General features: G+C 54.4%; 1 protein-coding gene across 6 annotated transcripts; it reads left to right on the top strand.

Moving 5' to 3' along the window:
- Window positions 1-2,234: 2,234 nt before the first annotated feature.
- CAPN1 (calpain 1) lies at window positions 2,235-23,755 on the top strand. 6 transcript variants are annotated; one of them, XM_030811176.1, is made up of 22 exons: window positions 2,235-2,377; window positions 3,727-3,994; window positions 4,155-4,224; window positions 4,499-4,617; window positions 6,943-7,076; window positions 7,184-7,352; window positions 8,261-8,344; window positions 8,990-9,075; window positions 9,449-9,523; window positions 9,621-9,781; window positions 16,490-16,665; window positions 17,505-17,516; window positions 18,257-18,468; window positions 18,576-18,615; window positions 19,845-19,910; window positions 19,995-20,052; window positions 21,121-21,185; window positions 21,647-21,715; window positions 21,816-21,894; window positions 22,135-22,251; window positions 22,613-22,671; window positions 23,009-23,748. In XM_030811176.1, exons 2-22 carry the CDS (start codon window positions 3,728-3,730, stop codon window positions 23,033-23,035), a joined length of 2,145 nt encoding a protein of 714 aa, XP_030667036.1. In that variant the 5' UTR covers window positions 2,235-2,377; window position 3,727; the 3' UTR covers window positions 23,036-23,748. The 6 variants fall into 6 exon arrangements, with proteins under 6 accessions (XP_030667036.1, XP_030667035.1, XP_030667037.1 ...); XM_030811175.1 differs by lacking the exon at window positions 2,235-2,377 and adding an exon at window positions 2,650-2,814 and having other exon boundaries at window positions 23,009-23,755; XM_030811177.1 differs by lacking the exon at window positions 2,235-2,377 and adding an exon at window positions 2,658-2,753 and having other exon boundaries at window positions 23,009-23,755.
- The last annotated feature ends 1,110 nt before the right edge of the window (window positions 23,756-24,865 follow it).

The following is a 24,865-nucleotide window of genomic DNA, read 5'->3' on the forward strand; positions in this document are numbered from 1 at the left end:
CGGCTAATTTTTTTGTATTTTTAGTAGAGACGGGGTTTCACCGTGTTAGTCAGGATGGTCTCGATCTCCTGACCTCGTGATCCTCCCGCCTCGGCCTCCCAAAGTGCTGGGATTACAAGCGTGAGCCACCGTGCCCGGCCAGTATGTGGCTTTTTAATACCGGCCTCTTTTACTTAGCAATATGCATTTAAGGTTATGCTATGTCTTTTTGTAGCTTGATGGCTGATTTCTTTGTATCGCTAAATTTTAAAGAAATTGCCAAACTGTCTTCCAAAGTGGTGGTGATCATTTTACCCCTCTTGGTGTTTGAGAGCTCCAGTTCTTCTATATCCTTGATAACATGTCAACACTTGGTATGGTCAATCTTAAATTTTAGCCATTCTAGTAGGTGTTCTTTTAGAAGCAGTCCTTCTAGTGGCTTTAGTTTGCATTTCCCTAAGAGTAATGCACTCAGTGTTTTTTCATGTGCCTATTTGCCATCCAGAGATCTTTTTGGATGAAGGGTCTGTTCAAATGTTTTGTCCGTTTTTTGACAGGCGCGGTGGCTCACCCTGTAATCCCAGCACCTTGGGAGGCAGAGGCGGGCAGATCACTTGAGGTCGGGAGTTTGAGACCAGCTTGGCTAACATGGTGAAACCCTGTCTGTACTAAAAATACAAAAATTAGCTTGGTATGGTGGCAGGCGCCTGTAATCCCAGCTACTGGGGAGGCTGAGGCAGGAGAATTGCTTGAACCCGGGAGGCGGAGGTTGCAGTGAGCCAAGATCGCGCCACTGCACTCCAACCTGGGTGATGGAGCGGGACTCCATCTCAAAAACAAAAACAAACACCAGAAAACAAACAAATGTTTTGTCCATTTTTATTGGATTTTTATTCAATTGTAAAAGTTCTTTATACAAGTCCTATATCAGATAGAATTTTTACAAATATTCGTCCTAGTCTATGGCTTATCTTTTCATTTTTAATAGTTTCATGCATTTTGAGGAACAAAAGGGTTTATTTTGATGAAGTTCAATTTATTGATTTCCTCTATCATTTACACTTTTTGTGTCATATTTAAGAAATCTGGCCAGGTGCCAAAGCTCACACCTGTAATCCCAGCACTTTGGGAGGCTCAGGCAGGAGGACTGCTTGAGCCCAGGAGTTCCTGACCAGCCTGAATAACGCAGCAGGACCCCATTTCTACAAAAAATTTAAAAATTAGCTGGGTGTCGTGGCACGTGCCTGTAGTCTCAGCTACTCAGGAGGCTGAGGTGAGAGGATCGCTTGAGCCCAGGAGTTTAAGGTTACAGTGAGCTGTGATCAGGGCACTGCACTCCTGCCTGGTCAATGAAGGCAAGACCTGCCTTTAGAAAAGAAATCTTTTCTAAACCCAATATTGTTAAGATTGTCTCCATTTTTAAAAAAAGTTTTATGGTTTGGCCATTTATATTTAGGTATGTAATCCAGTTTGAGTTAAATTTTGATGGTGTATCCTAAATAGTTATCGAATCCATCTACTTCTGCCTGCCACCTGCCTAGTTTAAGCCACCGTTCTCTGCCCCTGGACACCTGCGCAGAAAGCCTAGGAGCTGGTTCCACCCATCACTCACCAGGTTAGGGAGTTCAGGCAAGTCACACCCTCTCAGGCCTCAGTTATTCTCTTTTGTTAACTGAGGGTGAAAGTGGGGTTAGATTAGATCAGCGGCTCTTAATTTTTGAGGGGTCGTGGGCCCTAGAGTCCTAGGAACGCTATGCAGTTTCCTCAGCAAAATGCTTGCATCCACAACCTGCGAGGCTGCAGCAGCTGCTGGGCTGGGGCTGCGAGACCAGCGAAAAGCCCTGACTTGGGGGCGGGGTCTCAGGAGTCTGTGCAGTCTCCCCACCCACACTCCCGGCCTCCGCGCCGAATCCTGGCCCCCCAACTTCTTGCAGCCCGTGAAGCAGGATCTCAAGGTTCTGGGGGTGGGGAGAGGGGGCTGCCGTCCTGCTCGCAGCCTCTGCCGCCCTCTCCTGGGTAAGGTGACACATGGGCGCTTCCAGGTGGGTGGGCTGAGAGCCTGGGGGAGAGGACAGGGATGTCCACCTCTCGAAGTTTCCAGGTTCAAGAAACCCCAGAAAGTTAGAGAAAGATGGGCTCCCACAATTGCCCAACCCCATCCCATAGGCTGCACGCATGCGGAAAGCCGGGCCGAGCGGGGCAGGGACTTACCCAAGGTCACGCAGCGAGCCCGGTCCCCCTGGGTTCCCCCGGGGAGCGCCAAGCTGGGGCGCGGCGGTTGGGTGGGGGCGGGGAGCGGCTTGGCCCTGCGGGGTGAGGCTGCGGTTTGCTGAGTGTTCGGCAGGGGTCTGCTCGCTGCCAGCCGGGCCCCTCCTCAGAGCAGCTGCCGCAGCCCGAGGTAATCTCGGCCCCGCGCCGGGGCGGGCTGGGAGCGGCGGGAGCAGCTGCGGCCGTGCGGAGCGAGGGGAGCTGGGGACCGGGCGGGCCCGGGGCTGCGGAAGGCGGCGCCGCCGCCCGATCGCCCGGGAATGCCCGCCGGGGCGCGCGTGGGGTGCGGCCGTCCGGCCCTGCAACTCGAGCTACTGCCCCTGGTTAAAAATACCCCCTGCCCGGCCCTCCCCCTCCGCTCCCAGCGGTGCCCTTCCGCCGCGCCCCGGCCCCCCCCCCGCCCCCCCCCCGCGCTGGCCCCTCCCCGGGGACTGCTCTGCCTTTTACTAATTTGTCCTCTCGCGGAATTGGCCCCTGGCCTGCGGAGGGAGGGGCGGGGAGACACCGTGAGTAAGAGATAGTCAGAGACCGTGCCGGAGAGATAAGGGAGAGCCGAGAGGAAGCGGGGTAGGAGCCCCAGGAGGAGGAGGAGGAGAAGGAGAAAGGGAGGGCGAAAGGCGGAGGGGCGGCGGGAGGAGGGCGGGGAGGAGCGCTCTTCCTGGTTGGGCCCTGCCCTGAGCTGCCACCGGGAAGCCAGCCTCAGGGACCGCAGCGACCCCCAAACACCCCTCCCCCAGGTAAGAAGCTGGGTAGCCGAGCCGGGATTCCTTGACCCTGGCCACTGCTCCTAGGCTGAGGGGCTGCCCCAGCTCGGCCCCTTCTCGGGGGCCTCTGCGTGCCTGGGGCAGGGGCGGGGGCTGGCGGAGCGGCACAGCCCAGGCGCCTGTCCGAGCCTGGCTCACCGCTGTCCCCATGGGCTGGGCTAGGGCCCACCAGCGCTGATATCGAGCCTGCTGCGGGATGTCCCCAGGGGCTGGGCTAGGGCCCGCCAGCGCTGATATCGAGCCTGCTGCGGGGGCCTGAGGAGGGAGACCCCGACTGTCTGGGGTTTTCAGCCCACGGCAAGGGGCCGGTGCACAAGGAGCTTGGTTAGTTTGGGGAGGGGGTTGCAGCCCGTGAACAGGATCAAAGAGGCCTTCCCTGCTGTGTCCCACCTGCCCAGTTCCTTGTGCTGTCTGGAGGCTCCGCCCTGCCCCACCTGACCTGCTGGCTCACTACAGAGCTGCAAGCCCCTGACAATGGGATCCGGGAAAGGAGAGGTGGCCGGCACGCCTGGGAACTGGGAAACCCCTTTCCTAGATTCACTGGGAGCACCGGGGGGTGGCTGAGAACGCTACTTCTGTGAGGGGAGCAGTGAGGCAGGGAAACCCTAGGTTTGGGGATGGATAAGCAGGGGCAGGAGAGCAGAGCTTGCAGGGAGGAGCCCAGGTTCTAGTCTTGGGAAGGCCTGGGTTCTGAGCAGGCCCATCTGTCCGGCAGGATGTCGGAGGAGATCATTACGCCGGTGTACTGCACAGGGGTGTCAGCCCAAGTGCAGAAGCAGCGGGCCAAGGAGCTGGGCCTGGGCCGCCATGAGAATGCCATCAAGTACCTGGGCCAGGATTATGAGCAGCTGAGGGTGCAATGCCTGCAGAGTGGGACCCTCTTCCGTGATGAGGCCTTCCCCCCGGTGCCCCAGAGCCTGGGTTACAAGGACCTGGGTCCCAATTCCTCCAAGACCTATGGCATCAAGTGGAAGCGTCCCACGGTGAGAGGGGCCATCCTGGGTGGGACTCGGCTGAGCCCAGATCCTGGATGAGGAGTAGGGATGGGACTCCATGTCCCTGGTGGGGAATGGGGTCTGGGGTGGCCTGGTGCCAATTTCTGGGAGGGGCTGGCCCAGGAACAGGACTCTGGGTCTCTCGTAGGAGCTGCTGTCAAACCCCCAGTTCATCGTGGATGGAGCCACCCGCACAGACATCTGCCAGGGAGCACTGGGTAGGCCCCCAGGGCGTGGGGTCCCGCCTATTTTTTCCACAGTAGTTCCCCATTCCCGCTCCTTCAGGCTCTGCCCCAACCCCTCCCTCTTGCAAGCCCAGGCAGGCTCTGGCTATCAGCGCTGGGGCTGGTTTGCCTAGATTCCTGGGTCTTTTCTGCAAGCTGAGGGGAGTTAAGTGGCACCCTGGCCAAGGAACCCCAGATTCTCCCTAGCACCCGCTTCCCCCCGGGGCAGGTTGGTAGAGCAGGCTGATGTGCATCCCTCCTGCCCCAGGGGACTGCTGGCTCTTGGCAGCCATCGCCTCCCTCACTCTCAACGACACCCTCCTGCACCGAGTGGTTCCGCACGGCCAGAGCTTCCAGAATGGCTATGCTGGCATCTTCCATTTCCAGGTGAGGGCCCCCCTGGGGAGGAGGTGCAGCAGGCACTGGGGGAGATGTGGAAGGATGACCCACAGTACCTGCAGTTAGGGCCACACCCTGTGGGGCCAGCCCTCCCTCTAGCAGGTATTTGACCTCTCAGTGCCATCTCGGGTCTGTCATGTGTGAAGTGACTGGGCTGGGCAGGTATTTCGGCTGGCAGTTTTTCTAGGTGGTTGTATGTATCAGGTGGAAAGTGCTTGAAAGAACAGAAAGACTTTTGTGTTATATCCTGTGGGACAAATTCCGCTCCTCCCGGAGGTCGGTCTCAGTTGCCCCATCTGAGAAAGGAGTGTTCGCTGGGGAAAATAGATCAGCACGTGTGGCCTTCTCCACCTGTCAAGCCTCCTATCCCCCAACTCCTCCTGTGCTTTGGCAAGGTCTGACTGAGCCCAGCAGAAAAGAAAGACTCGAGATTAAGTCTATGTAAACCAGCTTTTCCTGACAGTGTGCCCACGGCCCATTTTTCAAGTCACACCAATCAATTCTCAATGAGCTGCCTTTGGGAGGGACATGCCCAGCAACCCTGGATGAGACTCTCCAGCCTTGGAGGCCCAAGCCCTGCCCGAAGGACTCTTGGGTGTTCCCTCCTTCTGCCTGGTTAGAGAGCCCCTTACCCTACTCTGACCTTGCCCACCTTGCGCGGGTGGAGGTGGCCCTCGGAACCCAGGGTGCGGAACTCACAGTGCGGATCCAGTTTGGCCCAGCGCCACACTCACCCGCTCTAGTCTGCAGGGGTGCAGGCTCGCCCCCTTCCCTCGCTCCTCCAATCCGCTCCTCCCTGGCCTCTGATTGGCTAGTTCAGTACCCGCCACCCACACTCTCCGCAACTTGGGCTCCTAGGGCCCCCTCCCTCCGCCCCCCCCCCCCCCACCCCCGTTGTCCTGGCCCCGACCCCTCAGATAGTACCTGGAGTCCTTGGTCGCTTCTGACCCCAGACGCCTTGGGCCCCGACCCTGCCCTGGGAAACCTGCCCCTTGTGGCATCTCTGAAACAAAGCCTGTGATTGTGAGAACCAGTCCTGCCCATCTTGTGGTTGTAGGATCTGGATGCCACATTTTCACTGCTCATCCAATGACACAGGTGCCCCTAACCCCCTAGAATAGGGAGGGAAGAGTCAGGGGGCCATGGCCTAAAAGGGGGCTAGTTCCAGAAAGCCCAGGCCCCAGAGCTTTTCCACCTCTCCGTGCCTGAGGAGGAACCCTGTTTGTTCAGTGACTCCCTAAAGGCTTTGCCTGTGCTCTTATTTAAAAATGTCTTCCGTGAAGAAGGCACCGCTGCTCCTTTTTATGGATAGGGAAACTGAGGCTCAGAGGCGATAAGTTTCCCAGGATCATGTAGCTAGTATGTCTCGAGCATACATGTACATATCAAGTATACACATGTCTCTATGTGGTATGCATGTGTTAGCATACATCAAATATGAAGGTATCTAGTATATATTGTACAGGCAAAGGAAAGCATCCCCTTCGCCCTCTGAAGGTTCACGGAAAAATCAACTCACAAAAGGAGGTTAGTAGGAGAAATGGCATACAAATTGATTAGCCTGCAGCGTGGGGTCGGGAACCACAGAGTGACCACCCCAGCCCCACAATGGGTACAGAAGCATCCTGAGGTTACAGGAAGAATGGGGGCTCGAACATGGCCAAAACCAGGTTCTGGTGATAAATCAGGTTATAGTGGCAAGACAGACTATGGAAGGGGAAGAAAAGGGGGCCTGGGTAGCAAAGGCAGTCTTGTTATGTAGATGAAACCTCACAGGTAGCAGCCCTCAGAGGGAATATATGGTAATTGTTTCGTTCAGACCTTTAAAGGGTGTCAGGCTCTCAGTCTGACAAGGGAAGGCCTTAGAGAAAGCCTGGCTACATCAATGCAGATTTTCTCTACAGATGCAAATCTCCCCCACGAAAGACAGTATTACAGGGCTACTTCTGTTTGCAGACCCTCTGAACAGCTATCTCAAAATATGTTGAAGAAGTATATTTCAGGGTGAAATACTTTGATTTCCTTCAATACCTAGATTCATGTATCTAGCATATCTGTAGCATACATGTATCTAGAGGTATACATGCATGTAGTGTGTATCTAGTATATGTGATCTAGTATACATGCATCTACTATGTACCTGGTATACCTGACCTAGTATACATCTAGTATGTATCTAATTTACATGATTTAGTCTACGTGTATCTGGTATGTATCTGGGATCTAGAATCCTCATCTAGGAAGGTAGAGGTAAGGATGGAGCTCAGGTCTGGGAATTCCAAAGCAGGTACTCACCGTGCCCCTCCCCCACAGCTGTGGCAATTTGGGGAGTGGGTGGACGTGGTCGTGGATGACCTGCTGCCCATCAAGGACGGGAAGCTAGTGTTCGTGCACTCTGCCGAAGGCAACGAGTTCTGGAGCGCCCTGCTTGAGAAGGCCTATGCCAAGTGAGTAGCGGCTGAGGGGACAACTCCAGCTGAGGGGTGGGGGCTCCTCACTGTCTTCCCAGAGGGTCCTGCTTGATGCCAGAGCACTGACCTGGAGCTGCCCACAGGGTAAATGGCAGCTACGAGGCCCTGTCAGGGGGCAGCACCTCGGAGGGCTTTGAGGACTTCACAGGCGGGGTCACCGAGTGGTACGAGTTGCGCAAGGCTCCCAGTGACCTCTACCAGATCATCCTCAAGGCGCTGGAGCGGGGCTCCCTGCTGGGCTGCTCCATAGACGTGAGTGCGCCCGGCCCCGATGCTTTGGTACCCTGGAACCCTGGTACCCTGGTATCCTGACCTGTCGCATTTTCTAAAATCCCCACCTGGGCTTCGCTCCAGACCCCTGTCCTGCACCTAAGCTCCACCTCTGGATGCATACCCAGCCTTATCCATCACTTCCACCCCCCATGCCTGGTGTCGCTCCTGTCCTCACCTCCCCACTCCTCCCCCAAAACTTCACACCTCAGCTCTTTCCTGTGCTTGTTTTCCCGACCGTCCACAATGCTGTTTTCCCTCACTCCTGTCATCTCGATCCATGCCATCCTCTGTCCAGTTCACCAGCCTCAGATTTCATCTCCTGGTCTCAGTTCCCACCCAATCCTAGCCTCAATCCCACACTCACTCCATTCCCACCCTTCCCTGCTCCTCTGTTTCCACACTCAACTCTGCTCCCCAGTCCTCAACGCCAGACTTGACCCCAGTATCACTGCCACCCGCAGCTCTAACCCCAGCTCCCATCCCCATTTCTAACCGACTCTCCTGTCCTCACGTCCTTCTCCATGAGGCCCACTGAGGGCCGTGTGGCTCTGGTGGGCTGTGCACGGCTGTGTGTGTGCACATGCATGTTCGCACAGGTTCTGGTCAGCCCTGGCCAGTAGCAGTGTCAGCCGGGTGGCTGAGCTCCCCCGTCCCAGTGGCAGCATTGGTGGGGTACCCAGGCTACCCCTCTCCAAAAGAGCAGCATCTATATGTGGGGGTATCCATAGGTGGGGGTGATGAACCAGGTGGGATCGGGGTCCCTGCTTGCTTCTCCTGGCAACTATTGTATGTGCAAGTGGGAACATCCAAGACCCTGAGTGCTGGGGGCTCATCTGATAGGCCGGGGGGACCTAGCCACTGACCACAGTGTGTGCCTCTTTCTGCAGATCTCCAGCGTCCTAGACATGGAGGCCATCACCTTCAAGAAGTTGGTGAAGGGCCACGCCTACTCTGTGACCGGGGCCAAGCAGGTACTGCCCTGGGTGGGGCCTTCCCTGCAGGGCAGTTCCTGCCCCCTGGCCTGTTCTTGCCTCTCTGGCACCTGACCAGGGCTGTGGAAGGTGCTGGCTCCTCCTTTCCCCTCCTGCAGCACCTTATCTCTCTTCTGGGGACACCCATCTGAGATGCCTATCATGTGCTGCCCTCACTGACTATAGTTCATGTGCACAGCTGCCTGCCTGGGCTGTGAATTTCAGGAGGACAGGCTTCATCTGGGTGCTGAGCAGGGCTTGGAGAGGATGAGAGTATGGGAGGTGGAGTGTTAAAGTGCGTGCATGGGCCAGGTGCAGTGGCTCACACCTGTAATCCCAACACTTTGGGAGGCTGAGGTGGGCAGATCACCTGAGGTAAGGAGTTCGAGACCAGCCTGGCCAACGTGGTGAAACTCTGTCTCTACTAAAAATACAAAAACTAGCCAGGCATGGTGGCAGGTGCCTGTAATTCCAGCTATTTGGGAGGCTGAGGCAAGAGAATTGAATTGCTTGAACCCAGGAGGCGGAGGTTGCAGTGAGCTGAGATCACACCACTGCACTCCAGCCTGGGTGACAGAGCAAGACTCTGTCTCAAAAAAAAAGTGCCTGCTGGAAGCTAGCACTAACAGGAGCTCTGGCAAATAGGTGAACTACCGAGGCCAGATGGTGAGCCTGATCCGGATGCGGAACCCCTGGGGCGAGGTGGAGTGGACGGGAGCCTGGAGTGACAGGTGAGGGGCAGTGGGCACTGTCTGGGGTGCCTTGGGGAAGCTGTTAGGTGCCCCGACATTTCTGCTCGGGGCTCTTCCAGGCCAGACTGGACCCAGGATTGAGCAGAGGGGCCTATCTTCACAAGACTGGGTCTGGGGGACTGCTCTGACAAAGCTCAGGCCGTGCGGGCCCCTGTGCCCAGCCATCAGGTGTGTGCAGGGTGTTAGACTGGCCCTGATGAGACCACCTCCTAGAAGCGGAACCTTGGGGCTTGACCTTGAGGAGGCCACCTGGGCTGGGCCGGGGGAAGACAGGCCAGGGTAGACAGGCCCTAGGGACAGAGGCCAGGCAGGTCATTGCCCACCAGCCCTGGCAGAGCCCTGCTCCTCACAGCTCCTCAGAATGGAACAACGTGGACCCGTATGAACGGGAGCAGCTCCGGGTCAAGATGGAGGACGGGGAGTTCTGGTGAGCGCCCCTTCCCCTTCTACTCCACCTCTCCACCGCTATACATCAGCTCTGTGCCCTGACGGGCTGTGCCTCACCTGTGCACCTCCCCGCTCAGGATGTCATTCCGAGACTTCATGCGGGAGTTCACCCGCCTGGAGATCTGCAACCTCACACCCGACGCCCTCAAGAGCCGGACCATCCGCAAATGGAACACCACACTCTACGAAGGCACCTGGCGGCGGGGGAGCACCGCGGGGGGCTGCCGGAACTACCCAGGTGCATGGGGGCGGGCTCTGGGTCTTGCTGCTTCCTGGCTTAGGGGCTCCAGAAGGCACGTCATCTCACTGAGCCTCCGTTTCCTCACTTGCAAGATATAGGCTGATCTCTTGAATTTGCTTTGAGGAGTAAAATATTAAATGTCCTCGTAAATTTTAAAGAGGCATGCTTGACTCACCGTCCTGGGGCCTGAGCCTAGGGTGCTCATGAGGGGCAAAGATCTTGTGGCCATCCAGCCACCTGCCTGTCACTCCTTTCCTGGGCCCTTCCCTCCTGCTTTCGCTTTTTTTTTTTGAGACAGAGTCTCACTCTGTCGCCCAGGCTGGAGTGCAGTAGTGTGACCTCGGCTCACTACAACCTCCATCTCCCAGATTCAAGCAATTCTCCTGCCTTAGCCTCTCGAGTAGCTGGGATTACAGGCACCTACCACATCCAGCTAATTTTTGTATTTTTAGTAGAGGCAGGGTTTCTCCATGTTGGCCAGTCTGGTCTCGAATTCCTGACCTCAGGTGGTCCGACCACCTTGGCCTCCCAAAGTGCTGGAATTACAGGCGTGTGCCACTGCGCCAGGTCCCTTTTGCCTTCTCTTGCCATCTTTCTCTGGGCTTCTAGATCCATGTGGCTGACGCGGGCCACAGCCTGGCCTCTCAGTTCCTTGTCACTCTCACCTGCAGCACCCTTTTTCTCTACCTTAGCTCAGCCCCCACCACGAGGGCACCAGAGCTGCCTTGCCTTGCAAACACCCGCTCTCTGACCTCCACCTTCGACTCTTTCCACTCCCTTAGTCTTCAACCCTTGGACCAAGCCAGTCCGTTGAACCCACCAGGTGTACCATCCTGCCTCTCCCATCTTGCCTTCTCTCCTTACCTAGGTTAGAGCTATCATTTTAATCTTGTTCCTACAAACACTTTCAGTCCCCTGGCCCCTGTCTCCCATCATCTGGCACAAAACCCATCCTAGTGGAACCTAGCTCTCCACTGGCTTGAGAACCATTGAGTGTGGCAGGAGAGAAATCACATAACTGATGCCATATTTTCTCTGTAAATTCACAGCCACAAATCTCAAATGAGCATTTTCCATGATCCCCAGCAATTCCACTATTGGTTAGTAACGTTTCCACTCTCACCTTGACCTCTCCCCACTGTTACTGTCACCTTCGGGCCTGGCCTTGCACTTCATTGAAAAGATAGACTTCATCCTGCAGGACACCTTGTGTTCCCACCTCCAAATCCCCCAGCCTTCTGCATCTATGCCTGTGTTCTCATTGCCTCCCCACCTGCGACAGTGGCAGAACAGTCCCTGCTCATGGGGACCCCCACGTCTGCACCAGATCCCATTCTCCCTCACCTCTGAAAGCATTTGCTCCTTCATCTGTCACCTCTCTCTCCAGTGTTATTATGGAGAGTTCTCTGTCTTAACATAAAGCAACCCTCTCAACCCCACTTCCCTGTTCATTTCTCCGCCCTCCTTCAAAGCACAATTTCTCAGGAATTTTCATACTCCCTGTTTCCTTTCTCACTTCTGCTTCATTGCTTAACCCTTCCCAGTCCAGCTTCATCCCTACCATGCTGCTAAAACCACCCTTTCAAAGGTCACTTACAGCTTTGGCCTTGCCAGATCCGCCGCTGCCCTGTTCTCCTGTGCTACATCCTCAGCACGGCTCCCTGCCCTCTGTTTTGAAGCATTCTTCTCCCTTGTAGGGATCCAATTTCAGTCTTTCCCCAAATAGATAACCACCGTTCCCTGTGCCATTTATTGAGAAATACATCATCTCGTCTCTCCCCAGCAGCACTAGCGCCCTCACCTAGTCCCGAGGTATGTGTTGGTCTGTTTCTGGACTCACCATTCTGTCCCTGGGTCTATCCCTCTGCCAATAACACATTGAATCCATTACTATAGATATGTAAGTCCTGCTGTTGCACAGGGCAAATTCCTTCTTCAAGAGTCTCTTAGCTGTTTTTTTTTTTTGTCGTTTTTTTTTTTTTTTTTTTTTTGAGACGGAGTCTTGCTCTCTTGCCCAGGCTAAAGTGCAGTGGCGCGATCTTGGCTCATTGCAACCTCCACCTCCTGGGTTCAAATGATTCTTCTGCCTCAGCCTCCTGAGTAGCTGTGATTACAGGTGCCTGCCACCACACCCAGCTAATGTTTGTATTTTTAGTAGAGACGGGGTTTCACCACGTTGGCCAGGCTGGTCTCAAACTCAACTGATCCGCCTGGCTTGGCCTCCCAAATTGCTGGGATTACAGGCGTGAGCCACTGCATCTGTCTTAGCTGTTCTTGACCTTTGTTTTTCCAAATGAATTTTAGAATCAGTTTACCAAGTCTTTTGAAAAATCATTTTGAGATTTTAATTTGGAATTACATGAAACCTATAGACCAATTTGGGGAGAATTGACATTTTTATAATTTTAAGTCTCATCCAAGGATGTGGTGTATCTCTTCATTTATTTTGGACTTTAATGTCTTTCAATAGAATGTTGTATTTTTTATCATAAAGAATTTATACATCTCTTGAGATTTAATGCTAGGTACACTATAATTTTGTTTCTATTATAAATAGTATGTTCTTTAAAATTACATCTCCCAAGTGATCTTGTTGCTCATACGATAACATGCATTTGACCTTTTAGATGTATTTTTTATATCCAGCAAATTTTTTAAAACTGTAATTAATCTTACTGATTCATCTGTATGTATTTTTTGGCACGATCTTAGCTCACTGCAACTTGTTTCCCTGGTTCAAGTGATTCTCGTGCCTCAGCTTCCCGAGTAGCTGGGATTACAGGCGTGCGGCACCACACCTGGCTAATTTTTGTATTTTTATTAGAGACGGGGTTTCACCATGTTGGCCAGGGTGGTCTCGAACTCCTGACCTCAGGTGATCTGCCTGCCTTGGCCTCCCAAAGTGCTGGGATTACAGTGAGCCACTGCATCCAGCCCTTTTTGGTTTTCTAATTAGGAATATAGCATCTGCAAATAATGACAGATTGTTTCTTTTCTAATTCTTACAACTTTTGTTACTTTTTCTTGTCTAATATGCTGCCTAGAACTGTAGAGCTTCCTGCTCTTGTTCCTCCCTTTTTTAATTTTTATTTTTAGGAGCAACCCTATTAACTAAGCCTCACTCTTAAAGGGGAAGTTTTCACCACTAAGTACCTTTCTAATCTAGGTTTTTTGTGGATACCTTTTATCAGACTAATGAAGTTTAATATTGTTAAATACTTTTAATTGTCTACATTATGATGATAGTATGCTTTTTTCTTTTATTTATTAAAATGGTCCCAGGAGTTTGTGAACAGCTTGGGCAATACAGTGAGACCTCATCTCTACAAAAAATTTTAAAAATTAGCCTGGTATGGTGGTACACGCTTGTAGTCCCAGCCCCTCAGGAGGCTGAGGAGGGAGGATCATTTGAGCCAGGGAGGTAGAGGCTACAGTGAGCCATGTTTGTGCCACTGCACTCTACCCTGGGCAACAGAACATGACCCCGTTTAAAAAAAAATAAAATGGTAAATTGCATTTGTTGCTTTTCTAATGTTAAATCAACTTTACATTCTTGAGATAAAAACAACATGGTCATGAGTGACATTTGCCTGTTATTTTCCTTTCTCATACTGACCATACTGGTATCAGTGCTATGTTCGTCCTGTACAGTGAGATGGGAAGTGTCCTCTCTTTTTCTGTTTCCTAGAAGAGTTTACCTAAGATGGGAGTGATTTGTTGCTTGAATGGTTGGTAGAACTTGTCTGTAAAGCTGTCAGGCTTGCTTTTTTCTTTGTATGAAGATTAATGATATTCAGTATTGAAAGTTAAAGGTTATAGAATTGTTCAGATTTTCTGTTTCTTGAGCCGATTTTGATAAGTTGTATTTTCTTTTGTTTTTTCTTTTTCTTTTCTTTTTTTTTTTTTTTAAGAGAGACAGGGTTTTTTTAGAGACAGGTTACTCACTGCAACCTTGAACTCCTGAGCTCAAATCCTGCCTCAGCCTCCTGAGTAACTGGGACTACACAGGTGTGAGCCTCTATGATTGGCTAATTTTTTATTTTTATAGAGATGGGGGCCTCACTATGTTGCCCAGGCTTATCTCGACTTCCTGGGCTCAAGTGATCCTCCCACCTTGGCCTCCCAAAGTGCTGAGATTACAGGCATGAGCCACTGTGCCCAGCCCTGAGTTGTATTTTCTAATAATTTATTCTTTGCATCTGTTTTCAAAGTTATTAGCACAAAGTTATCCTTAATATACTCTTTTTTTTTTTTTTTTTTAAGACAGAGTCTCGCTGTCGCCCAGGCTGGAGTGCAGTGGTGAGATCTTGGCTCACTGCAGGCTCTGCCCCCGGGGGTTCACACCATTTTCCTGCCTCAGCCTCCCGAGTAGCTGGGACTACAGGCATCCGCCACCTCGCCCGGCTAATTTTTTGTATTTTTGTAGGGATGGGGTTTCACCGTGTTAGCCAGGATGGTCTCGATCTCCTGACCTCGTGATCTGCCCGCCTCGGCCTCCCAAAGTGCTGGGATTACAGGCGTGAGCCACCGTGCCCGGCTCTTTTTATTTTTATTTTTTTTGAGACAGAGTCTCGCTCTGTTGCCCAGGCTGGAGTGCAGTGGTGCCATCTCAGCTCACTGCAAACTCTGCCTCCTGAGTTCACGCCATTCTCCTGCCTCAGCATCCCAAGTAGCTGGGACTACAGGCGCCTGCCACCACTCCTGGCTAATTTTTTTTTTTTTTTGTATTTTTAGTAGAGATGGGGTTTCACCATGGTCTTGATCATCTGACCTTATGATCCTCCTGCCTCGGCCTCCCAAATTGCTGGGATTACAGGCGTGAGCCACTGCACCCAGCCCCCCCAATATACTCTTATGTCTCGTGTATAACAATGTCCCCTTTTTATGCATGGGATTGCTCATTTGCATTGTCTCTTTTGTCTTTATTAATCCTGCAAGAAGTTTGTCAATATAAATCTTTACAAAGAAATGACTTTTGGCCAGGCACGCTCAGGAGATGGAGACCATCCTGGCTAACACAGTGAAACCCTGTCTTTACTAAAAATACAAAAAATTAGCCGGGCGTGGGGGCAGGTATCTGTGGTCCCAGCTGCTCGGGAGGCTGAGGCAGGAGAATGGCGTGAACCTGGGAGGCAGAGCTTGCAGTGAGCCGAGATCGCGCCACTGCGCTCCAGCCCGGGCAACAGAGTGAGACTCCGTCTCAAAAAAAAAAAAAAAAAGAAATGACTTTTGACTTTGTTGGTCCTTTGTATAGTATTTCTTTTTCTTTTATTATTTTTACTTATTTATTTAGAGATGGGGTCTTGCTCTATTGCCCAGACTGGAGTACAGTGGCACAATCCTAGTCCTCTGTGATCCTAGGTCACTGCAGCCTAAATTCCTGGGCTCAGGTGATCCTCTCACTTCAGCCTCCCAAGTAGCTGGGATTATATGTGTGTGCCACAGTGCCTGGTAGTATTTTTTTTTTCCTATATCATTAATCTTTACTGTTTATTATCTCATTCCTTCTTCTTTGGATTTATTTATTTTTTATTTTTTATTTTTTTTGAGACAGAGTCTCACTCTGTCACCTAGGCTGGAGCGGTGCGATCTCGGCTCACTGCAACCTCCACCTCCTGGGTTTAAGTGATTCTCTTGCCTCAGCCTCCCAAGTAACTGGAATTACAGGCATGCACCACCATGCCCGACTAATTTTTTTTTTGTATTTTTAGTAGATACCAGGTTTCACCATGTTGGCCAGGCTGGTCTTGAACTCCTGACCTCAACTGATCCGCCTGCTCTGGGCTCCCAAAGTGCTAGGATTGCAGGCGTGAGCCACCACACTCGGCCTGGATTGATTTTTTGACTTTATGTTATGACTTCTTAAATTAGATGCCTATTTCGTTAATTTAGATTTTTAAAATTTAAGCAACTAAAGTGATAAATTTCCTTTTAAGTACATCCTTAATTAAGTTACACAATTTTGATACGTAGTGTTTTTGAAAACTGTGAATGAATATAATTCACACACCAGAAAATTTGCACTTTTGATGTGTGAAATTTAGTGGTTTTTCGTGTACCCACAGTGTTGTGTAAGCATTACCGTTATCCAGAGCATTTCTTCACCCCCTCCCCCGAAAATCCTGTAACTATTGGCTGTCACTTTCTTTTTTTTTTTTTTTTTTTGAGACGGAGTCTCACTCTGCCGCCCAGGCTGGAGTGCAGTGGCGCAATCTCGGCTCACTGCAAGCTCCGCCTCCCGGGTTCACGCCATTCTCCTGCCTCAGCCTCCCGAGTAGCTGGGACTACAGGCGCCCGCCACCACACCCGGATAATTTTTTGTATTTTTAGTAGAAACGCGGTTTCACCGTGTTAGCCAGGATGGTCTCCATGTCCTGACTTCGTGATCCGCCCGCCTCGGCCTCCCAAAGTGCTGGGATTACAGGCTTGAGCCACCGCGCCCGGCTCCTGCTTGCTTTTCTTTGCAGTTGCTCTGCTCACTAACTTAACAGACTTGCTCAGACTGAAGCCTCTAGTTTGCAAATGCAGGCTGTGAGGGCATGGACCGAGCCTGGCCCAGCCTGCCCATCACCCTGCATGCTGCAGGTGCTCAGTAATATTTGTTGAATGAATGAATGCGTGTACAGGCACGTGCTGAGGAGGCTTGGGGGCCACTTGGCTCTGCCCTGCCCTGCCTCTGATCCCCGCCTCCTCACCTGCCCTCAGCCACCTTCTGGGTGAACCCCCAGTTCAAGATCCGGCTGGATGAGACGGATGACCCGGACGACTACGGGGACCGCGAGTCAGGCTGCAGCTTCGTGCTCGCCCTTATGCAGAAGCACCGCCGCCGCGAGCGCCGCTTCGGCCGCGACATGGAGACTATTGGCTTCGCGGTCTACGAGGTGAGCAGGGTGGATCCCACTGAGCAGGCAGAGGACCTGGCGCCCCCGACCCGCAGTGCAGGCGGGCTTCCGCCAGGGGGTGCCAGGGGCCATGCCCTTCCCCACAAATTCCTCTCCACTCCCCCCACCATCCTGAGGGCTGGGAAATCTCAACCTCCAGGAGGCACCTGCTGAGGCCCTCTGGCCGAAAGAGAGTAAGGGGGTTGGCTCAAGGAAGGGAGATTCTGGGATTCACCTCACGCTTAGAGGGCAGCCTGCTGCTCTTGGAGGAGGGAGCTGGCTCAGCTGATGCCTGGGAGTACTGAGCTCTCTGTCTTGGAGGCTGTGAGCAGAAGCTGGCAGGGAAAGCTAGGGGATAGGGAGGGCCTGTTGGCCAAGGTGAGGCTGTGCCAGTCGCTCTGGGATTAGAACTCCTTGCTCTTGCCCTATATTTGCCCTGCTTCACACACTGCCCTTAAGACAGGGACAGAAACTTCTGGACCTCCCTGGTCGCAGTCTTGGCCCACACCCAGACCCCCTGGTAGCAGCCTGCAGTGGCCCTTTCCTGTCCCTGGGCTTTGGAACATTGCAGTTGGCCACCCCGGGGGCTGGCCTGGAGCCTCTGACTCAGAGTGGAGTCCTAGGGCAGGCATTCCCAGGACCAAGAGGACCCTGCCTGAGCCCTCCCTCCTGGGGCCCTGCTCTGGTGCAGGGACAAGATCTGGGTCCCCAGGGCCCTGCCTTCTGCCTCCTTATCCCATCAGTCCGGTCTAAGAACTCAGGTCCTCTGCCCATCATGCAGTGTGACCCCGCCCTGGGACAAACACACATCTCTGACTTCCCCTGTCTCTCTATTGCAGGTCCCTCCGGAGGTAGGTGTGGCACATGACCCACCTGCAGTCACACACCCCTGATGGTGCCAGAGGGGAGCAGCCCAGTGGCAAACCCACCCTGGCCTGGAGAGCTAAGAAGTCACCTTGTTTCACTGCTTGAAAAATGCTTCTCCCCACCTGTTCAGTGGGCAGAGCAAACATTGCTCTCCTGACGGTCAGCACAGGTAGTCAGTGAGGGAGCTGGATTTGAGCCCTGGTCCTCAGAGCCCCTGTCTGACATGTACACACGAGGCTCTTCCTGCCTTGCCATCTACACCAAGTAAGTGCCAACTAGGGCGGTCCAGCAATGTCAGGAGCAGCACATTAGACAGGCTGAGAGTTCTGTACCCTTGAGCAGTTGCTTAAGCTCCGAGCCTGTGTTTGTGTCTGTAAAATGGGTGTAATAGCAGAACAGCAAATGAGGTGCCGAGTACCCTGCAGTGCTGGACCTGGGGAAAGCTCCCAGTGATAATAATGACAGTGTTATTGAAACACATGCCTAATCTGCAATCCGGTGCTCCTCTCCTCTACTCTCTGCAGTGAGTAGGGTTGTTACATTTTACAGATGAGGAAACTGAGGCAAAATGTCTTGTTAGGGTCACACAGGCTGTGAGTGAGCCATGCCCCAGCTCTCCAGCCCCTTGGCCAGGACAAGGAGCCTGGAGTCTGGGTCTGGGGGCGGCCCCTGAGGGTGGGCTGAGTGGGCAGCTGCAGCCCTGCTCCCTCCTCCCTCTCACCAGCTGGTGGGCCAGCCGGCTGTACACTTGAAGCGTGACTTCTTCCTGGCCAATGCGTCTCGGGCGCGCTCAGAGCAGTTCATCAACCTGCGAGAGGTCAGCACCCGCTTCCGCCTGCCACCCGGGGAGTATGTGGTGGTGCCCTCCACCTTTGAGCCCAACAAGGAGGGCGACTTCGTGCTGCGCTTCTTCTCGGAGAAGAGTGCTGGGACCGCGTGAGTCATGGACCGGCCCCTGCCACCCTCCCCTCTCCCAGCCAACCCCCTCAGGCCCTCTCTGCTGTCCCCCTCTGACTGGCTCCTTTCCTCCCCACTCTCTGCAGGGAGCTGGATGACCAGATCCAGGCCAATCTCCCCGATGAGGTGCGTGGTCCCACCCCACCAGGCCCCGTCCTCCTCTCTTCCTCACCCCTGGGTGTGTGATGGGGATCCAGGTGTCCTGTCCCCTGAGTTCCTGCTAACGGGGAAGATCCCCTCCTGGCAGGAGCCATAGGAGTAGTGCTAATCCCTCATTGGCCCAGCACTTTACAGTTTGCAGACGACCTGTGATACTAATGGCACAGGCCCTGAGCTCTCACCTGGTGGCGGGTTTGTGCTGAGCACTTCACCTGTGTTACCTCATTTCCTCCCTACATCAACCCTGTCTGGGTCTTGTTGCCATACCTCCTCTGAATGGGAAATTCAGGTTCACAGAGGTTAGGGAACTTGCCTGAGGCTGTACAGTAGGGATCCAAACTCTTGCCCTTTTTTTTTTTTTTTTGAGACACAGTCTCACTCTGTCACCCAGGCTGGAGTGCAATGGCGTGATCTCGGCTCACTGCAACCTCCGTCTCCTGGGTGCAGGTGATTCTCCTGCCTCAGCCTCCCGAGTAGATGGGATTACAGGTGCACGTTGCCACACCTGGCTAATTTTTGTATTTTTAGTAGAGACGAGGTTTTGCCATTTTGGACAGGCTGGTCTCGAACTCCTGACTTCAGGTGATCCACCCACCTCGGCCTCCCAAAGTGCTAGGATTACAGGTGTGAGCCACTGCACCTGGCCCAAACTCTTGCCTTTTACTCACTGAGCAGAACAGCATCCCCTTCATTTAGGTCACATGAGTCCTGGGTATGGGGCAGGGCAGGGCAGGAACGAGATTCCCTTTTCAGATTAGAAAAGTGAGACTCAAGCCAGGCGCGGTGGCTCATGCCTGTAATCCTAGCACTTTGGGAGGTTGAGGCGGGTGGATAACCTGAGGTTGGGAGTTTGAGACCAGCCTGGCCAACATGGCAAAACCCCGTCTCTACTAAAAATACAGAAATTAGCCAGGCATGGTGGTGGGCACCTTTAATCCCAGCTACTCAGGAGGCTGCGGCAGGGAGAATGGCTTGAGCCCAGGAGGCGGAGGTTGCAGTGAGCTGAGATCCCGCCACTGCACTCCAGCCTGGGTGACAGAGTGAGACTCCATCTCAAAAAGAAAAGAAAAGAAAACTGAGGCTCAGAGAAGTGAAGTGACTTGTAGCAGATATGCGGCCTCAGCCCTCCCTCCAGCTGCCTCCACATGGGCAGGGCCGGGGCCTCTCTTACCTGCTTTCTCCCCTTCTCGGTCCAGCAAGTGCTCTCAGAAGAGGAGATTGACGAGAACTTCAAGGCCCTCTTCAGGCAGCTGGCAGGGGAGGTAGGTTGGGGCATGGCGCGTTGGGAGGGGCCTGTGAGGGGCAGCCCTCTCCTGGGGCAGGTGCCACCTCCTCTCTCTCCCCAGGACATGGAGATCAGCGTGAAGGAGCTGCGGACAATCCTCAATAGGATCATCAGCAAGCGTGAGTCCCCGTGGGGCTGCCCCACCGCACCATTTCTTCCACATCAGAATCCAGGCTCCTGCTCACACATTGAGCTGAACCCCATCCCTTGGTCTGCACGAGTCAGGGAATCCTCCAGTTTTTCTGAGCCCAGTTCCCTGCCATTTCCATCCCATACTCCTCCTCCTGACCTGCCGTCCTGATAATCCCTGTGCTCGGGTGCTGTGCTTTTGTGGGATTAGAAGCACAGCCTGGCCAGGCACAGTGGCTCACACCTGTAGTCCCAACACTCTGGGAGGCCGAGGCAGGAGTCGCTTCAGCCCAGGAGTTCAAGACCAGCCTGGACGATATGGAGAGACCCTGTCTCTACAAAAAAGTACAAAAATTAGCCAGGCGTGGTGGCATGCACCTGTAGTCCCAGCTACTCAGGAGGCTGAGTTGGGAGGATGGCTTGAGCCCAGGGAGGTTGAGGCTGCAGTGAGCTGTGATCACATCAGTGCACTCCAGCCTGGGCAACAGAGCAAGACCCTGTCTCAAAAAAAGAAAAAAAAGCAGGAGCAGCACCTTAGTGCCAAGGAAAAGTCTACCTTTCCTCCCAAAGCCTCCTGGGCCAGGCTGAGTGGCTTGGGGAACACCACGTGACTGGCTTCACTCCCCAGGGCAGACAACTGCTGGCCTCCCCTCCCCTCCCCTCCCCTCCCCTTTGCTGCCACTGACCTCCATCCACACGGTTTCCTTAACCAGAGCCTCTCTCCTCCTCTCCTCTGCTAGTGAAGCACTGCTTACCCTCCTAGCCTGCAGCAAGCCCTGCCCTGCCCCATCTTTCTACCCAATTTCGCGCTCTTCTGTTTCACACTCGTTTCTTTTTACTTTGGACTAATTGTGGCTGTTGGGACTTTGGCTTGATTGCTAAAATACTTTACCTGTACTTCCTGATGATACAAACAATCCTGCCCACTTCCTCTGCCAGATAGTGCACCCACTCATCAGGATTTGTGCGTCCTTGACTCTGCCCCACCCAGTGCTCCCAGCAGGGGCAGGTGCAGGAAGCTCGCTAGGTGGAGATGTTGGAATTGGTTTTTCTTGCAGACAAAGACCTGCGGACCAAGGGCTTCAGCCTAGAGTCATGCCGCAGCATGGTGAACCTCATGGATGTATCCTTCCGTTTGCTTTTGTCTCCTGAATGGGGTTTTGGGTGGAGGTATCGGTGTTGGGAGAACTGTCCCAGGACAGCGGAGAGAACGGGACAGAGCCATGTGGAGTGTGGACACACAGTGCGCCATGCTCAGATGCCTCCCTGGATGTCTTCCTGTTGGTTGGGAGGGAGAGACTGAGGCACAGACCTGTGTCAAGTGAAAGGTGGAGCAAGACCTGGGTCCCCATTGACCCGGAGGCTGGTGCTGTTTCTGACCCCTCCCCAGCCCACTCCACTGCAGCCCAGCTCAGAGAACGAGGCAAGCCCGGCTGTGGGTTGACTGCACGTGGCTTTTGCTGCTTCTCCTCACCCAACCCCAAGTCGGCTTGCTGGCTTGGCGGCCGTCTCCACTTCTGCACAGTTGCCCACTCTCCCATGCCTGGTCTAAGTGATGGAATTTCCTTCTTAACGGCCACCCAGCGTGATGGCAATGGGAAGCTGGGCCTGGTGGAGTTCAACATCCTGTGGAACCGCATCCGGAATTACCTGGTAGGTTGTCCCCACTCACCTCAGTCATGCAGGTGCCGGCTGGGCAGGTGGGAAGGGCCGGGTGACTCAGCCTGGCCCTCACCCTCTGCCCCCACCCCAGTCCATCTTCCGGAAGTTTGACCTGGACAAGTCGGGCAGCATGAGTGCCTACGAGATGCGGATGGCCATTGAGTCGGCAGGTGAGACCCCAAGGCTGATGGCACCTGTGGGGACTGGGGCAGGTAGCCCCACTGCTCCTATGCCCCAGGCCCTTGTCCCTGGGGTGCTAGTGGTGACGTGGTAACAGCCATCTTGTCCTTTTCCCCGAGGTTACTAGCACCCTGCCTAGCCCCAGCCCCCTTCCTGGGGACCCAACCCCTCCCCCATCCTGTTGGGCAGGGGCTGCGCCTCCCTGACCTTCACTCACTCTCCTGCACCAGGCTTCAAGCTCAACAAGAAACTTTACGAGCTCATCATCACCCGCTACTCGGAGCCCGACCTGGCGGTCGACTTTGACAATTTCGTGTGCTGCCTGGTGCGGCTAGAGACCATGTTCCGTGAGTGTCCCCAACCGCCTCCCACCCTCCAGCTCCATCCCAAACGCATCCCCCAGGAGCTGGGGGGAATGACAGATGGGTGAATTAGCAGATACAGGCCAGTGCTGTGAGTGTGTGCCAGAGAGGCCTGGGTCTGGGTTTGGGTGGCCCTGGCTGAGTGCCAGGAGAGTTGGGGAGGGAGGGAGTTGACAGTGGCTTCTCAGGCAGCAGGAAGGGGTGAAGCTTCCCAGCTTCAAGGGCTGTCAGCTTGCGGCACTGTGGGGAGGTAGAGAGGGACCAGGCAGGAAGGGGGCCAGGCCTGGCCCTGCGTGAATATCCCCCTGAGTTTTCAGCCCTATATCACCTTTTCTTGAACACACAGGATTTTTCAAAACTCTGGACACAGATCTGGATGGAGTCGTGACCTTTGACTTGTTTAAGGTGGGAACCTCCCTGGGCCCATGGTGGGGGAAGAGTTCCAGGCGATCGAGTTTTCTCATCTGGCCAGTGTTCCCTGTCCTTTCCTGGAAATAAGGCTGGGGTGGGGGTGTCTGGATTCTGGGAAAGGAGCAGGAGGGGAGGCCCAGGCCCTTGGAGGCCTCTATGGGAGCCACACTCCGGTTTCCCAGGGGTGGGGGAGGTAAGAAAGTAACCCCTCCATGAGGTCCCTGAGGTGGCTCCTGAGCCGTGGAGCTGGGGGCTGGACCTGGGGTTCGGGTGGGGAAGAAGCCAGGGAGCCATTTCTGCGGCCCCGGCTGACCTGCCTGCTCTCCCGCAGTGGTTGCAGCTGACCATGTTTGCATGAGGCAGGAACTCGGTCCCCCTTGCCGTGCTCCCCTCCCTCCTCATCTGCCAAGCCACGCCTCCTACCACACCACACCAGGCCACCCCAGCTGCAAGTGCCTTCCTTGGAGCAGAGAGGCAGCCTCGTCCTCCTGTCCCCTCTCCTCCCGGCCACCATCGTTCATCTGCTCCGGGCAGAGCTGTGTGGCCCCTGCCTGCGCCAGCCATGGGCTCGGGATGGACTCCCTGGGCCCCTCCCATTGCCAAGCCAGGAAGGCAGCTTTCGCTTGTTCCTGCCTCGGGACAGCCCCAGGTTTCCCCAGCATCCTGATGTGTCCCCTCTCCTCACTTCAGAGGCCACCCATTCAGCACCACCGGCCTGGCCTTGCCTGCAGACTATAAACTATAACCACTAGCTCTACACAGTCTGCAGTCCAGGTGTGTGGAGCCGCCTCCCGGCTCGGGGAGGCCCCGGGGCTGGGAACGCCTGTGCCTTCCTGCACCGAAGCCAACGCCCCCTGTGTCCTTCCCTGGCCCTGCTGCCGCCCAGGAGCTGCCCAACCTGTGGGCAGTCGGCCTTCCCTCCTTCGCTCCTTTTTTATATTAGTGATTTTAAAGGGGACTCTTCAGGGACTTGTGTACTGGTTATGGGGGTGCCAGAGGCACTAGGCTTGGGGTGGGGAGGTCCCATGTTCCATATAGAGGAACCCCAAATAATAAAAGGCCCTACATCTGTCTGTGATGTGTTTCTCCCCAGCCTACTGCCTGGAGGGCACCTGCCCTGGCCCATGGGGGCAGCTTGTGGCCTCAGCTCACCTCTCCCCTCCAACCCCTCCATCTCCTTCCCCTTGACCCTGAAGCTTGAACCCCTACTGGAGTACTGGGTATCTGGGCAAGGCCACCCCTGGCCCTGGGAGGTTGGGAAGGAGGGGTCCTAGCTGCAGGGACAGGGCCACACAGCTGAGGTCCCACATGGCTCTGCTGATCCTACATGCCCTCCCCGCTGCCCAGGAGGCCTGACCCCTACCTTTGTTGCACACTTCGTTCAGCCCGTTGAGGTGAGGCTGTGTCTGAAACTCAAACCTCTACTTAGCACACACCCGGCCCCCCAGGGAGCTCCCCAGAGCACAGAGCCGCCTTCAGGTCATTCTGTGGGGAGCCCCTGTGACCCCGACACCTGCACTTACATAAGCCCCTCCAGGGCCTTCTGGGATCTGGTTTTCTTACCAGAGATAAGAGTGGTTTGGGGGAAGGAAGAGGGGATGGGGCAAAGCTGCAAATGCAGAGCAGAGGCCAAGGTGGGGAGGGTGGGGGTTGGCTGCTGTCAGCTGCTGTGGGCCCCAGCGTTGGGGCGGAGATGGAGGTGGAGGCCCCTGTGTGCCCCATGGGGAAGGCTGCCCACACACTGCTATCTTGAGCTTGCGTTTTGCCCTTGTCACCTCCTCACTGGGAGTCCAGGTCCTGTTGGGCTCAGGGTCTTCAGCAGTGAGGGCAGTGGCTCAGCTCTCCTGGAGCCTGGGCTGGTGTGTGAGGGGCTGGAGGGCGGGAGCGTCTGCAGGGCCCCACCATCTTGCTCAAACCCTTACTTGCTCTCTGGATTGGGTTTTATTTGATGTGGGGATGGGAACACCACGTCTGGATGACCTGGGGCCCTAACCTCTCATAAACTGAGTCACTGAGGTAGGGGTGGGAAGAGCAGGGCTTCCTCCTGACTGCCCTATTTGGGCTTTCTTGCTTTTTTTCCTTCCTTTCTTTCTTTCTTTCTTTCCTTCCTTTCTTTCTTTCTGATGGAGTTTCTCTCTTGTTGCCCACGCTGGAGTGCAGTAGCATGATCTCGGCTCACTGCAACCTC

The sequence above is a fragment of the Nomascus leucogenys genome, chromosome 4 (genome assembly GCF_006542625.1).
Source record: "Nomascus leucogenys isolate Asia chromosome 4, Asia_NLE_v1, whole genome shotgun sequence".
In the NCBI taxonomy this organism is placed as follows: Eukaryota; Metazoa; Chordata; class Mammalia; order Primates; family Hylobatidae; genus Nomascus; species Nomascus leucogenys.

Excerpts from the sequence above, each read along its gene's own strand:
- CAPN1 (XM_030811176.1), top strand. The coding sequence starts at position 3,728 with ATGTCGGAGGAGATCATTACGCCGGTGTACTGCACAGGGGTGTCAGCC. Across the intron at positions 9,524-9,620 it reads ATGGAGGACGGGGAGTTCTG|GATGTCATTCCGAGACTTCA; the intron begins GTGAGCGCCCCT and ends CTCCCCGCTCAG. Across the intron at positions 20,053-21,120 it reads CAATAGGATCATCAGCAAGC|ACAAAGACCTGCGGACCAAG; the intron begins GTGAGTCCCCGT and ends TTTTTCTTGCAG.